The 17,165-nt window shown below is 37.9% G+C and overlaps 1 protein-coding gene across 1 annotated transcript in view; it reads right to left on the bottom strand.

Annotated features, from left to right (window-relative positions):
* The window catches only part of NT5C3A (5'-nucleotidase, cytosolic IIIA), a 41,995-nt gene extending 25,903 nt beyond the window's left edge, over positions 1 to 16,092 (bottom strand). Inside the window, exon 1 of the mRNA XM_052638963.1 lies at positions 15,896 to 16,092. Within this exon, the coding sequence (XP_052494923.1) occupies positions 15,896 to 16,033 (138 nt within the window). The 5' untranslated portion in view covers positions 16,034 to 16,092. The remainder of the gene's footprint in view (positions 1 to 15,895) is intronic.
* Positions 16,093 to 17,165: the final 1,073 nt, after the last annotated feature.

The raw sequence follows: 17,165 nt of genomic DNA, 5'->3' as shown, positions 1-17,165 counted from the left end.
TCTGGACACAATGACTGGGCCTTGTTGCCTGGGAGTTTCTTTATTCACTGTCATAGAAACAGTAATTACTCATACCACTCCTAATGAAACTCGACACCTGAAACTGATCTACCAGAGAGCAAAGAAGCATGCAGGAGTCAAATATTTGGCAGATTTTTCTCCCCTTATAACACTGGAACTGGCTGTCTTTATCACTATAGAAAGGGATATTCATTTGTACTTCTGAATAACTTGTTACAATGTTTAGATGTTGTCAATTTTCAATTAACTTGAAAAGCTAAAAATGATCACTTCATAGTTTGCCATCAAAAGTTTTGAAATGATAAAAAAAACAAAGTCCAGAGAAAATGTATCCATTTAAATCTTAATAACTTATTAATTGATTTTATTTTTAATCTTTGGTCAGGGAGTAAAGAGAATAAAGGTATTACATTAACTAACAGTTGTATATGAAAAAAACCACTTCATAATCCCACATAAAACCTGTGGTATACAGTTATTTCTCAATAATCCACCCTATGACTTAACTAAAGTTTATCATAATACAATTATCATTCCTCTATGTAATGTATTTTTAAACTTCAACCTGAATTTGACTGACACCCTAGGAAGTTATTCCAAACCAAGCAATAACGTCATATAAGGAAGACAATTCATAGATGAGATGTAATCCTCTCTATAAGGACTCTTGCAAAACTTGTTCCTGCTAATTGTTGCATGATGTAAACAGCAAGACCATTTTTTTAAACATGCAAAACACCTGTCTAGGTATCTGACTTCTATCAAAACTTCTCTGAAAAAAACAAGTCAACTGACTTCAACAGTGTGACTGTCAAAATAAAACTGAAATAAATGATATAAATGTTTATATGAATATGGTTTAAAATATTTAATAAGCAAAAACAGAGCTGAAAATAATGAACTATTACATGCTGGGAAAATGAACAGTAAATAAAGATTTTCCTATAAGTTTTTTTCTCATTTAAAGCAATTTGAAAAACATATCCTATTTGGTGACTGTTAGTACAGCTTATTGCTGCATTTATGAATTTACACACATATACACCAACTGAGGAAAACCTATGGGTCTGGTCTCAATGCATTTCTTAAAAACTCTATGCAACAACCTAGGATTGAGGAACTTAATTTTCAGAAACTCAAATGAAGTTTTTGAACATAGTCTGTATCTTTTTATTTTTTCACTTAAGAAGTAATAAATTCTGTAAACTCCTTTAGAGGAAATGACATTTATGTTGTAATAAGTAGATAAAGTTCAAGAAAACTGGGTGTAAGACAATACCATAAATGAAGGAAATCTTTCTTCCTTCCTCTTCTCTCAAATGTACTATTAATAGTAGTAAATATTCAAGATGCTCAGCACTGAAATTGATGTTCCCGTTTTATTATGTCTAAATTTCTGTGCCTGAAATGTAACAGCAAGAAAAATTTTTGTTTTAATTTTGGACTCTTCCCACATCACACAGTTGGTATTCTGTATGTTGAAAGGAAACAGTATTGCTTGGGATTACTAGTTTGGTATGGGTTATATTAAAAATGGTAAGAAACAGTTATGCTATTAATGGCTTTTATCATTGGTGTATTATATCCAGCACAGCTAAAAGGAGAGTACAAAGACTGAACTTACTATCCCTTCTTTTAGCTATGCAAAACAAACTCAAAAAATAATAAGGTAAGAAAACAATGAAGAATTATTGAAAGAGATTCAAATTTATAAACTAATAACTTATAACAAAGAATCATTTAAAATTAAATGGATGATATCAGTGGTTGATAGAGTTTTTAAAAGTGTATAAGTAGAAGAAAATGGCAACCCACTCCAGTATTCTTGCCTGGAAAATCCCATGGACGGTGGAACCTGGTAGGCTATAGTCCATGGGGTTGCAAACAGCTGGACACAAGTAAGCAACTTCACTTCAAGTAGAAGAAAACATAAACTATAACCCCTGCAAAACTTCTCTGAATAGTAGCAACACAGCAAACCAAGGAACTTAATCTTAGAAAAGGTTTGATAACATATGTGTCCTCAGTCGCTCAGAAATGCCAGACTTTTGCAATGCCATGGACTGTAGTCCCACAGGCTCCTCTGTCCATGGAATTTTCCAGGCAAGAATTCTGGAGTGCGTTGCTTTTTCCTACTCCAGGGGATCTTCCCAGCCCAGGGATCAAACCTGCGTCTCCCGCGTTGGCAAGCAAATTCTTTACCACTGCACCACCTGGGAAGCCTCTTGATAACATATGAGTGAGTGAAATCGCTCAGTCGTGTCCGACTCTTTGTGACCCCATGGACTGTAGCCTACCAAGCTCCTCTGTCCATGGGATTTTCCAGGCAATAGTACTGGAGTGGATTGCCATTTCCTTCTCCAGGGGATCTTCCTGACCCAGGGATCGAACCCGGGTCTCCCGCTTTGTAGACAGACGCTTTACTGTCTGAGAAATGTGTGACACAGAAACCAAGCTTACAGTTGTCAAAGGGGAAAGGAGTGGGAGAAGGGTTAAATTAGAAGTTTGGGATTAGCAGAAAAGCCACTATGTATAAAATAAACAAGGTCCTACTGTATAGTACAGGGAGCTATATTCAGTATCTTGTAATTAACTATAATAGAAAAGAATCTGAAAAAGGATATCTATAAAAATATATCTGAATCACCTTGCTGTACACCAGAAACTAACACATTATAAGTCAGCTATACTTTAACAAACCAAACCAAACCAAAACCAAACCAACATTGGAACACTTGCTTATTAGAACTTATAAAAAGAAGTTTGGTAGAAAATGGCCTTTAAAAAGCTTTGTGATCAGTTTTGTATTTGTGAGCTCTATCAAACTTTAACAGATAGCTCCATGCTAGATGAACTATAACACATGAAATAACCATCCAATTTCTTTTCTGAACTAACTAGTATAAAACTCTAAGACAAAAGTCTCTCAAAAGAGACAAAAAGAGAAAATATACCTAATTTCACTTTGAATAAACATATAAAAGTTTAAATAATAAACCAGTAACAAACTAAATTTAATATAATAACCATCTAATGTGACTGAATCAAATATATTCTAAAAATCAATTAATAGTTATCAAAGAGAAATGACAGGGTCACAAATGACTATATTTTCCTCTTCATACTCTTGGTATTTTCTAAATTTTCTATAATGAATAATATACTTGGAAGAAAATAAAGATTATTTTTTAAAACTTATATGTTTCAAAATAAAAGAAAGTGAAAGTGTATATAATGTTACTATACACCTCTTTAGAAGCAATGGGCAGTCTATGTTAAGTCATATTTATGAAGTGAAATGAAAATTATCTATTGGGACAAAATCATAATATTTTAATATTTTTTCTTCAGTAGCCTTCCTCATTCTATGAGTAAGTTAGTGAGTAAGCTATACAAACTAAACAATATGCTATATTTCCCTAGCCTGGCTATAAAATGAGGTCATAAGGTGTAAATGAGGAGTTACGTGCAAATTAAGGTCAGCAAAACATTCTATAAAGAATTAGTACAAAGGTATGAAAAGGAGGGTCATATTTAGTTACTCAAAAATGGAAGTGAAATTTAAAAAAAAAACAACTGGAAAAATGTATTTCTAACATACTCTCGTGGCCAAAAGCATTTTATAAAAATTCTTGCAAATCAAGACAAAGAACTGATGATTCAGCAAAGAAGAAAATAAATGGTCAAGTATTTTAAAGTTTAATTTCAAAAGTAATAGAAACGTTTTTTTAAAAAAGCTATCATTTGGCAAATATGAGGGAAAAAAAGATACCTACTTCCAGGAAAACATGGAGCTAGGTACTTGGATATACTGTTGGTGAAAATATAAATTGGTACAACCTTTCCAGAGGGTAACCTGGCAGCATACTCAAAAGGCTTTGCTCCAGCAATTCCATTTAAACAGTCACAGACATGCATAGATGCTACAAGAATGCTCACTGATCCATTATTTATCATAACAGAAAATGAGAAACAAGCTAAATGCTCAACAGTGAAGAACTTGCTAAATAATTGATGATATTCATATATAATACTGAAGTAACATAGTTATTAAAATAAGGGTAAGTTTGTTATTAAGAAATAAATTAACAAGTGAATCATCTTTTTAAAAACAATGTCATATAGTATGACCCCATGGGAAAAATGATACTTAACAGTTATACGCATAGAAAGAGAAAGGAGTACATTTACTAAAATATGGTTTTTTTTGGTTGGTGAAAATTGCAGATTACTTTTTTCCCTTCCCTAGAATTATATATTCTAGATATATAATTTTATATCAGCATATACTATCTCAGAAATAAAAAGAGGAAGAATCAATGGGAGATTTTTAAGTATAAAATAGGCAAATAATTTTAAAATGGAGAAATTCCTTATAAAAAGCTTAATTGTAACTCAGGTATTCATGAGTCAATCATCAAAACACCCCAAAGCTGAATCAAATGACTGGAAATCCACACATGGTGTAGACCCCATGAGTTAATTAAATCTATAATGACCAAGATCTGTGCTTGCTGTGAGTATACCAGAGGGGACTCAAAAGTGAGTCAAATGCATGTAGCTTTATCCTTTCTAATAACTCATGCTTCTTGTACAATTATAGTGAAATTAACTGAAAATGACATGATGGTATGTGCCAATCCTCCACGTGTGCTTCCCAGGCCAGCTGAACCATCTACAAAGATAACAGCAGGAATGCAGATTAAAAAATGTCGCTCAAAATTTGGCATAATGCTGTATATCTCTCATTCTTTTTAATATTTTTAACTCTGAGAAAGATGTATGATATAATAAAATCATTCAGTTTTTATCTCCAAATCTGAGGTCTCAAATAAAATACTGTTATCAAATAAAATTAGAGATAATTTTTAAATGCATTACTTAGTATAAACATACTACATGAAAACATCATGTCTAAAATCAAGATGGGAAAAGAATAATTTTATTTATAGAAGGAAGAAGATAGAAGAATTAACATTTACTGAATAACTAGCATGTGGCAAAAAGTTTGGCACTATCTGGATATACAAGATAACAAAACAGTGCCAAACTAAGCCAAATGCAACTCAGTTTCTAATTAATTCCTAGTTCAGATGTCGGTGTAGTTCTTTTTTATCTTAGGGAACTTCAGCGGGTTTCTTCTTTGTAACCTTTCACTATGCTATAAAGCCAGGCTAGGTTCTCAAGTTTTTCCTATCTCTCTATATTAAACTTGATCAAGTGTCTCATTCCCTCTGAACGCCATAAGTGTGACTGAGAGAAATTGAGATGAACTGACAAACTCTTCATGGGGGAAGACCGTATAAAAACACAACTATTATTATTTTTGTTGATGGTGTTACTTTGAACCCAAACTCCGAGTAGGACATCTGAGATAAGGTAAATGAGAAGGCTGTACCATGACAAGTCTTCAAAGGAGATATAACAGAGGCAGGAAGGATCTTGCAGGAACCCACATCATGGTAAACCTGTGATCATCTACTTCCACCTAATTACAAGCAGGAACTTGCCAAACACATTGAGCAACTCTCCAATGAACTGCTAAACAACTCTGTAACCCATTAGCACCTTGAAAATGAAGAACATATATTGGGAAAAAAAGGAGACAAAAGGCATTTACATCTGTAATAGCAAAATACTGTCTTACTTGGCTTAAATTTCAAAGCTTAATAGTTTTTAGGAAGAGAGGAAAAATAAGTTTCTCTCTACCCTTCTAGGTTCCTGTGAGATCCCCCTGTACTAGAAAGAAAGATTAACAGAAAAAATTAATTTTGCAGCTACAAGAGCCCCCACAAAGATGTGAGCCAGGCAATTGATCAAGGCTTATATATTATACAATGCTGAGCTAAGGATAAAAAGGCAGGGGTCTGGGGCTTCAAAGGCGAGGAAGGCAATTCCCAGGAAGAGGGGAAGATCAAACGTTTGATCAAACATCTGTCCCTCTGTGTAGGGACATGTTCCAGATGAAAACTGGTCTTGGGTAATAGCTCTCTCATGGTAGAGGACCCCTTTCTAAATTTTTAGGCAGGTAAGGAGGAGGTAAAAAGCTTTTCTTGAGTCAGCTCCGTGTTGACTGCCTTCAACGCCAAATATTTCACACGCCAAAATGGCACCTTGTGGGGTGGTACCTTCTGCTTCACTTCAGGTTAAAGCAACAAAGAGTAAACATAAAAGTCCATTAACAAGAAAGGTAATTTAGAAATGAAGCGCTGTGCCATGAGAGGGGAAGTCTGCCACCTGCTGGCAGAAAAGCAGAATTGCATGAGTTCCCTGATCGCTGTTTTTTTTTAAGGGGTGAACATCTAGACAGCATATTAAAAGCAGAGACACTGCTTTGCCAACAAAGGTCTGTCTAGTCAAGGCTATGGTTTTTCCAGTAGTCATGTATGGATGTCACAGTTGGACTATAAAGAAAGCTGAGCGCCAAAGAATTGATGCTTTTGAACTGTGGTGTTGGAGAAGACCCTTGAGAGTCCCTTGGACTGCAAGGAGATAGAACCAGTACATCCTAAAGGAGATCAGTCCTGAGTGTTCACTGGAAGGACTGATGTTGAAGCTGAAACTCCAATACTTTGGCCACCTGATGTGAAGAACTGACTCATTTGAAAAGACCCTGATGCTGGGAAAGATTGAAGGCGGGTGGAGAAGGGGACAACAGAGGATGAGATGGTTGGATGGCATTACTGACTCAATGGACATGAGTTTGGGTAAACTCCAGGAGCTGGTGATGGACAGGGAGGCCTGGTGTACTGCAGTCCATGGGGTCACAAAGAGTCCGACACTACTGAGCAACTGAACTGAACTGATCAGGTAAGGTTCATGACATTAGATTTCAAATAAGTTATTATGTGAAGACATAAATTACAACCTATAAAAGGAGAAAGACTGAAGTAGGATTTCAGATTCTCTGTATGCTTAATTCAATAATTATTTTAAAAACAAGTAAAAGAGGAATACATGGAAATGATTTAAGTAAATTATAGGGAACATTTAAACTGCTATGAAAATTTAGGATAATCCAAAACACTTTGCAAAATTATAAAATCTGTGGGGGAGGGAAAAAAATTTTCCCTCTACCCTTCTAGGTTACTGGCTGAGACTCCACTGTAATGAAAGACAGATTAATAGGAGAAAAACAAGTTTAGTAACATATACAGTATACTTCCTGTATATATCAGAGATACCCAAGAAAACTGAGTTAACTTTCAAAATGACCCAAGCCATCAGTGGCTCAGACGGCAAAGACTCCACCTGCAATGCCGGAGATGATCCCTGGGTTAGGAAGATCCCCTGGAGGAGGGCATGGCAACCCACTCCAGTATTCTTGCCTGGTGAATCCCCATGGACAGAGAAGCCTGGTGGGCTACAGTCCATGGGGTCACAAAGAGTCGGACACGACTGAGTGACTAAGCACAGCACATCACCTACATACCATCTTTAGCTAAAGACAAAAGATGCTGGGGAAGGGAAAGCCAGGTTTTTAGGCAAAGCTCAATAAACAAGGGTATGGTTTTTATGTGGAGTTGAGACTTTTATGAGTTTTTATGTGTTTATGTGCTCAGTTGTGTCCGACTCTTTTCAGCTTCACAGACTGCAGCCTGCCAGGCTCCTTTGTCTATGGAATTTTCAGGCAAGAATACAGGAGTAGGTTACCATTTCCTCCTCCAGGGATCTTCCAGGGAACGAACCTGCATCTCTTGCCTCTCCTACATCAACAGGTGGATTTTTTTTTTAAATTACTGAGCCACCTGGGAAGCCCAAGAGTTTCAACAGACTCAGTCATAGCCCTCTTCCTGGTACAGAAAGGGAGACAACCCTACAAATGGAAATTTCCCTTAGAAGTGTAAATTGCTCTATCAAAGGGTAACTTCTGCTTATTTCTCAGAGTTTCTCTCGGGTCAGCTGTTCTTTTTCCTTTAGAAGAAAAACAGAAACAGCCTAAAATAACCCTGATACCACAGAGGCGTATTCTGGGGTTACAAATTCTGCTCCCTTTCAGATCCTACGTATTTCACTTCTGCAGCGTGTCGACTTTCAGCCCTCCTCTTTCTGCTGCTGCCATGGCAGTCTAGAGAGCATAGCCATTCTCTTTACTCCAGGCTTATTTTAATTCCTGCTCCTCCTGAGCAGCAGATTTGCCACCCCAAAGGTGTACCTTTTTTGCATAACGATTATTTTGAGCTGATTATTTCAGAGAAACAGCAGACACAGAGAAGCTTAGAAAACAGAGCAGACATAACCCTCGTAGCTCAGTTGGCAAAGAATCGGCCTGCAATGCAGGAGACCTGGGTTCGATTCCTGAGTCGGGAATATTCCCTGGAGAAGGAAATGGCAACCCACTCCAGCATTCTTGCCTAGAGATCCCAAGGAACAGAAAAGCCTGGCAGGCTACAGTCCACGGAGTTGCAAGAGTCGGGCTCGACTTAGCAACTAAACCACCAAGGGAAAATTTACATTTTTTAATAAAAGAAATATCCATCTGCAACTCCCTTTGTACAAGGAAGAGAAGATGATTAAAGCACAAGCAATCTATTAATGGAGAATGCACTTAAATCTGAGTATCAACCCTAGGTCAGGTTTATCAAACTTGGCTTCCTCCACACCTCTTCTACACTCTTCCTTTTGCCTTTAGCTTCAGACGGTGTAATTCTAAGCCACCGAGGAGTTACTCACTCTCCCTTGGTATTGTACATGTCAATGAGCTTGTCTGTTTCTCTCTTGTTAGTTTGTCTTGCTATGGGGTCCCCAGTGGAGAATTTAGAAAGGTGGAAGGAAAATTATTTTTTTCTTCTCCTACACTCCTCCTTCTGATTCTAGCAATGCTAATTTAGTGTATCTCAGCTACCAGATTATTCACACTAAAATACATTCCAGATCTTATTTATTAAAAAAATAAAAGAAGCTCAAGGGATCTTTAGCAAGTTAATTACAAACACCTGATAATGGAGATGTTTCTACAATGTTGTCCAACACACACCTTTTAAAATATTACTGCTAAGTCATTAACCAGTTTTTAAAAAATAAATAAAATACCTGCTCATGTTACTTCAAACATTATGAAACCTTAAAGGATGATGAAGTTGAAGGTTTCCTCCATAGTCTCACCCTCCCAAGCTCGACTATCACCAGCAACAGCCATCAACATCTTCTGGTATAGTTTCTCAAGAAGTTCCAATAACAAGCACATACACGTATATCTTTTCTGGAACTACGACTGTCCTACAACTTGCTTTTTTCCCCTAATTACTATCTTTTGAGCTTTTAAAAACGTTAACTCATACAGGTTTACTTTTTTCTTTTTCAAAGCTGCACAATATTTTATTATATATGTGTACCAAAATTTATCCATGCACTATTACTTACTTAACCAATGTATACCACCTCCTGAGTAAATGAAAGTGCTCATTTTCCTACATTCTCATCACTCTGCTTTCTCTTCTTCATACAGTAAATTCTGGCAGCCTCAATTTTCACTATTTGTGAGCAATTAACCTGGAAGTTTTGTGACTTGTAAAATTCGTAATTATGCTGGTGGCAGGAATTTGAACTGTTTACGTCAATGGTTCTCAAACTTTTGTAAGCCTCAGAATCATGTGAGGAGGGGGGTACTTGTTAAACGAAGACAGTAAAAGGATTTAAGGATATGATACCTTTTAGCCAGAAAACAAAATTATTGGATAAATTAAAAATATTAGTATATAAGACCTTATGGAAAACCTGAACAAAGTTTTTGGTCAACCTAACATCTGGTCCAAGAATGGCTTCATCTGTCATGTAAATGAATTCCCAACAAAAGGAATAAGCAAAAAACCCAGTTTGTAAAGCTAAAACTTTTTTCAGGAACTATTCTAGCTAACATGAAAATAGCTCACTAGATAAGATATCAAACTTGTCACTGAAGTTGAAAATGTGGTTAACTTGCTACATGAGGATAACACACAGGAAGCATGACAAATGTGCTTTGAGAAGACAAAAATCATATGCCTGGCACAAACATTTCCATACTTGCAAATCTGGAGTCTCAAGATGACCTTGGATATTTTGACAAAGTTAAGAGTTTAATGTATTTTCCTTATTTGAAGATATATTTTACTCAAACTGGACACATCATGATTTCTACCCCTCAAATATCACCATGTCTATCAAACATTACCCAATGTCACCTCCTATTCCTTTGAACGCCACAAAGTCTTCTGTTGATCTCTCTAACGTTTATATTCTTTCATTCTAGAAATACTGTTAGGACTTTAGCTTTTAAGCTAGTAGTAACACCTATTTCGGAGAAGGCAATGGCAACCCACTCCAGTACTCCTGCCTGGAAAATCCCAGGGACGGAGGAGCCTGGTAGGCTGCAGTTCATGGGGTCGCTAAGAGTCGGACACGACTGAGCGACTTCCCTTTTTCACTTTTCACTTTCATGCATTGGAGAAGGAAATGGCAACCCACTCCAGTGTTCTTGCCTGGAGAATCCCAGGGACGGGGGAGCCTGGTGGGCTGTTGTCTATGGGGTCGCACAGAGTCAGACACCACTGAAGCGACTTAGCAGTGACACCTGTTTAGGTGGTTAGCTTCTAAATCTCATTAGCATGTTATGAAGGCAGTGGCCATATCTCAGGAACTATTAATACTAAGATCTAGCTACTTCAGGTGTGGATGAATAAGTCTTTACTCTTTGGGTGGACAGAAGATCAAAGCTATTCAGAATTTATATCCTCTACTGCTATTATTACCAAGTACTTGGAATAGTTGGAATGCTAATATTATGTGTACTTTCATTTGATCAAATATTGAATACTTACTGAATGGTCAGTGATATGAAAAAAGAACAGACACTACAGTGTAGCCTGGTAGACTGCTGATTACCTTCATACATGCTCTCTTCTTTCTTACTAACAGACTCTCCATTTTGTCAGAGGGTGGTTAAGTTGCTCAGTCAAACAAACAAAATTCCTCAGCTTTCCTTACAGTTATGGTGACCATATGACACTGTTCCCTCCATGCACATGTAAGGAAAAAGTTTTGCTTATGGAGTAAGCATTCTCCTTGCTCTCACTTCTGCTGTCTGGAAAATGGAGATGTTGGCCAGGACTACTGCAGCTGGTGATCGTGAGAAAAGCCAAGGGCATTTCAAAAGCCTCTTCATACCTTATACCCCTTAGTTAACACCAGTAACTGCCCATCTTTTGGATTTCCTGTTACACTAGAAAAATAAAATCTGTATTGTTTAATAAAGCCACCGATTTTGGGTCTCTGTTTCTCTTAGTCAAGTGCAACTAATAAAAAAGGATGACAAAAAAGCCACGCACCAATCCAGACATACCAGAACATACATTATAGTAAACAACATAAGAGAGTGTGCTGCTGCTGCTGCTAAGTCGCTTCAGTTGTGTCCGACTCTGTGCGACCCCAGAGATGGCAGCCCACCAGGCTCCCCCGTCCCTGGGATTCTCCAGGCAAGAACACTGGAGTGGGTTAAGAGAGTGTATACATTGCTACATTATGAGAAATCATCAGGAAATGCCACAGGAATTCAGGGAATACGCTTCACAGAACAAATCAAGAATTTAACACATGTGCTAAGAAGTCATAAATTTCTGTACTGATAAAAATTAAAGTTGAGTTATCAAAATATTTTAGAAGCCTATGTGATAGTGTTAAACCCCAGAAGCAGTTGTTTAAATCTTGGTTTTTCCCTGCCCTTTTTCTAAATATATCTACATTTAGATACAGTAGTGGGCTTTCCACTTACAGACTAGCACTCAGAAAACATCTGATATTATCTTAAGATAGAAGAAAGGAAGATTTTGTTAGAAGTTTATCCCTAGGAAGGAAACACACTAAGGTTTCAAAAACAGCACCAGCTATTTAAGGAGTAATTGCTGATGTTCACGAGGAAGCCATAAATACTTGAGATGTGTTTAAATTAGAAATGACAGTTTAAACTGGTTGGGGAGCTTCAAGTGGCAGTTCCATCTCCCTTATTCCTGCTGTCCAAATAATTTCCACCTTCTCTGTTGCTCTTTAGGGAATAGTGTTAAGACTATACATTTATTCTGGTTTTGTGTTTCCATTTTATTTCATTGGTTAGATACGTAGGCGTATCTCGGGAGAATCTCCCCACTCCAGATTTATACAGATATAAGTAACATACATCATTATAAATTTAGGGTATATAGCATAATGGTTTGACATATGTACATTGTGAAATGAATACCATAATCAGTTTACTCAGCATTCATCATCTTATACAGTAAGAAAGCAAAAGAAAAAAAAGTTTCTATGATAAAAACTTTTAGGATTTAATCTTTTAACCTTCCTATATATCCTACAACAGTGTTAGCTACAGTCATAGTGTTAGCTAGGGTTGTACATTACAACTCTAGTGCTTATTTATCTTACTTATAACTGTTAAGTTTGTACCTTTGACCCCCCCCCCCCTTCCAATTACTTTGGGAGAATTCAATAAAGGATAAGAGAAAACCTGAATGAGATTAAACCATCTCATTTCCTTTTTTGGAATTAGTTTCCTATTGGAGAAAAATAAGTATTAATCTGTTGGTAAAAAGTAAAACTAGAATATACTCTGCTAATGAAGAAAAAAGGAAAAGAGTTGATATATAAAAATTGGAAAGAGGTGCCATTTAGTAGGAGAAATTAAGTCAACTGGACAGAAATAAAGAATGAAGTAAGTAGACGTAGTTGGTATAAGGCTAAAAATAAGACAAAACGTAAATTAAAATATGCTGAAATAAGCACCTATAAATCAGTGAGTGGTACAGTCAGCCATCCATATCTGTATGTTCCACATCAGTGATACAATCAACCAAGGACTGAAAATACCTGGGAAAAAAATTCCAGAAAGTTTCAAAAAGCAAAACTTGAATTTGCTCCTTCCTAGAAACAATTTACACACCACTTACATTGTATTTACAACTGTTTACATAATATTTACACTGTATTAGATATTAGAAGTAAACTAGAGACTATTTAAAATATATGGGAGATAGTGCATAGGTTATAATTAAAACTATTTACCATTTTATAAAAGGGCCTTGAGCATCCTTGGAGTTTGGTATCCAAGGGAGTGGGAACCAGCTGCCCAAGGATAGTGAGTGACTATTGTACATTCTTAAAGAGAGAGGACTGTTCCTCATTTCTTTAAAAGGTTACCTGTCCACCTGTGTTCTCTATCCTCAGCCTTCCTATCTTCTCTAGTACTCAGCTTGATTGATTATTCCCTTTCCTCCTTTCACTTCATTAAGCATTCTCACTGTCCTGCCTGCTAAAATGGGCACATTGCCAACCATTCAAAACCAAAGCAAAACACAACGTACACTGAAGGCATGAGTATTTTTGCATTTAATAGTCACTTTCTGGTCTTCACTTTGTTGTTCTTTTAGTGGCTGTCTAACGCACATGGCTTTGAGCTCAACATGTGACCTGTGCAGACTGACACTGCTGACTCTGCCCCTTCTTTTTGGTAACGTGTTCTCTTTTCCCACATCTGAGATCTCTGTTTTCTTCACTGAACACCCATTATTTGTCAGTATTTTCAAGGTTTCTCTTTTCATCCTCCTGCAAAGTTATGGATGAGAAATCATAACCATTTTCACTACTACTGCCAAGAAGTTAGACATTTCAGAAAGTACTGGTGCTAATCCCAATCTATCTTCTCAACTCCAGCACTACATTTTCAGTTGTTGTTGCTAATAATAGCAACAGGTAAAGTATATACTGTATATTACTATGGGCCACTATATGGCAATAATTGCTTTTCAAAGCTCTTTACTTAATGTAACTAATTTACGGACATTTCTACTTGGCTAAACAGGACAAAGTGAATTTGCTCTACATCATCCTTGTCTGCTCTCTCTCCCCTTTTTGATCTTGGCTAATAATGTAGCCGTTATTACCATTTAGTGTGCAATTCCCACAATGTGATTAATCTCTTTAATGATCCTAAATAATGATAAGCTCCCAAATGATAGCAATTATGCCCACTGTTACTTCATGTAACTTCATAACTACCCCACGAAGTAGGTAGTATTATTATCTTCCAATTAATAGGTGAGCAGAGTCAGAGAAGTTAAAAAACTGGCCCAAGATCACATAGCTTGATAAATGAGAAAGGCTAGATTCAACGCTAGGTTTGTATGAGTTCAGAGTTTGTATTGCCAAGTCCTGTTGATTTTATCTCGAAATGTTCATCCTCTGAGCTCTCATTTTCTAGTCTAGGCTCTAATCATCTTTCACAAGGAATACTGCCAACATCCTCCTAAATTATTTCTTTCTTTCCAGGCACTCCCCTTTCACCTTTTCCTAAGTGATCTTTATAAAATAAACTTTTGAACATGCAATTATCCTGTCCAACTACCTTTCATGGCTCCCCACTGCCTAAAAAATAAAGGGCAAACTGTTTGGAATGGCTTTACAACATTCCTTTACAATTTTGTCTCCTTGTCCACATTCCCTATCTCTTCCTTCCAAATACATATCTGTATATTATGCTGCAGCCACAATACTACTTGTCCTTATGCCTGAATTAATATTACACATTACGTATATTTAAAGATTATGGATTCATTGTGGATTTTGTGAAGGCATTGACTTTTTTACCTCTACTTGGTTTAGAATAGAAGTGATAGACCAATGCACAGTCCAAGTACATACAAGAAGGTATGGCAATGTGGGTTTTTTTTTCCTCACACATATACATTTTTGGTTTGGAACAAAAGGAAGCCACCAATGTTTTCTATGCAGGATAGCTACATAAACAAAATGAAAATTTTGAGATTAACAACATTTGCTCTTATGAGTACAGAAATGGAGAAAAGACTATGCAATAATAGTCCAACACTAATTTAATCCTAGCAATAAGCAAAACTATTGGCATAAGAAACATGTGGGGAATTAACATTTTTAAAACTTTTATTTATGAAAGAATATTTTTGTATTCAGCCCAGGTCCAAGAGCAAAGATTGGGACAAATAGTTTCTGTGCTCAATTAGAACATATAGTTGAAGCTAAGTATTCTCAGACATGAACCTAAAATTATATTATTTAGTACAGTGGTAAACTGTCAACTGATCTGTCAATACTAGATCCTAGAAGTTCACGTGTGTAGTACATTATTGGGAGTATACACAGGATTATTCACTCCAGTAAGTACCAAAGAATGCAACTCACTGAGAAAAATTGTCTTGATGAGTGGGCTCTAACTAAAACACAAAACATCCCCAACTTTGGAGCAAATATTGCCTATAATAATGCACCTCAAATGGAATTCTTCAAATACTGTCTTACAATAAAATTGGAAATAAATTTCTAAAAACGGAGGTTTGGTGGGGGGGAAATGAACACAAAGATACTTCCCAGCAGTTTGAGACAGGAAGGAGTAACATTTCAAATACAAAATAGACTATTCTGAACTCCAACTGGGTTAAGTGTCATTTCTTTAACCACTGACAAGTTACATCTTGTCATAACAGAGCTCAACCTAGCCACGATGCAAAAACCACCATCAGAATTGGATTGTTGCAACGGTTTGACCCGGGATGCCAGGAGGAGGGCGAAACATCCCCAGGAAGTTCCATTTCTTGAAAAAGCGGGTGTTGCTGCGGGAGGTAGTTTTTTTTCCGAAGTACCTATTGCTGCCTTTTTGTTTCAAATAGAGATATAACTAAGCCCACGGGAAGCCGAGAGCTGCTGTCAAGGGTCCAGACCAGGACATCGGGCCCGCGGGGTCGCCCCAGGCGGGACGAACGGGTCCCCAGTGGGCCCCCAGCATTCCAGCAGCGGTCGGCGCGGGAAGGCGAGGCCGGACGGGCCACCCCGACCCCTCACGCGCCCCGGCACGACGAGCCCCCACACTCACCATTTCGATGATCTTGGTCTTCCGGCCTGTTTTTCTCTTCAAGGTGAATATGTACTGGGCCAGCACCACCCCCGCCACCAGGGCGCACACACTGGCGCTCGCCACCGCGCCCACCCTCGCCACCGCCGCTCGATCCATGGACCTGGCCTCCTTCGCCTCGCGGTTCGAGAAGAGGTCGCTGGATGGCCACCGGCCTCCGAAACGCCGGCCGGTGGACAAGCCCGGACGCCCCGCCCCTCCTGCACGAGCCCCGCCCCCAGGGAGGTCCCACCCACGAGGGCCTGGCGGCGGGAAGCCGGAGGGAGTAGCAGGAGCTCGCCTGCACCGGAAGCCAAGGTGGGGAAGAGGGTCTTCTCAGAACCTGGGTCCGAGGAACTGCTCAAGGACAGAAAAGGGGAACTGAACTAAATTTCTCTCTCTGCTAATGAGGACCAGGCAGTGGTTCATTCCAGCCCCGCCCGCTAGAAATCTGATGCCAACCATCACTCAGAAATAATCCTCGGCCTTCCACCCTCCTCTGATACTCAGGACTACAACCCCCAGAAGGCATATGGGGCGTTGCTATCTGACTTGCGCAGTAGCTTGGCTGTAAAGTGCTATGACAAGCTGCAGGGTGCAGCAAAAGAAACAAGGGAATAAAAGGCGATCTACAGAATATGAGAAAATACTTGCAAACCGTTTAACTGACAAAGGGTTAATATCTAGTTTGTGTTAAAAATGTCAACAACAACAAAACCCATTAAAAAATAGGCAAAAGACTTGAATAGACATTGGTAAAGAAGCTTATAAAGCTTATCAATATCATTAATCATCAGGAAAATGAAAATAAAAACCACAATGAGGTATCACTTCACACAAGTTAGGACAGCCACTGTCAAAAAGACCAGAAAATTAAGAATGTTGGTGAGGATGTGAAGAATTGGAACCCTGGTGCACTGTTGGTGGAAATGTAAATTTGTGCAGCCACTGTGGGAAAAGGGTGGAAGTTCCTCAAGAAATTAAAAATAGAATTACCATATGATCCAGCAATCCTGTGTCAGGGTATATAGTCAAAAGAATCGAAAGTAGACACTCGTAGAAAATTTAGCCCTCCCGTGTTCACTGCAGGACTATTCATAATAGCCAAGATGTGGAAGCAACCGAAATGTCCATCAAAAGATGAACTGATAAGAAAATGTGGAAATACATCAAATGTAATACTATTCAACCTTTAAACAGAGGCGAATTCTGCAGGATTTGACAACACGAATGGATCTTGAAGACCTCGTAT

This window comes from Budorcas taxicolor, chromosome 4 (assembly GCF_023091745.1).
Source record: "Budorcas taxicolor isolate Tak-1 chromosome 4, Takin1.1, whole genome shotgun sequence".
Lineage (NCBI taxonomy): Eukaryota > Metazoa > Chordata > Mammalia > Artiodactyla > Bovidae > Budorcas > Budorcas taxicolor.
This window is presented reverse-complemented; position numbering and strand designations above follow the sequence as displayed.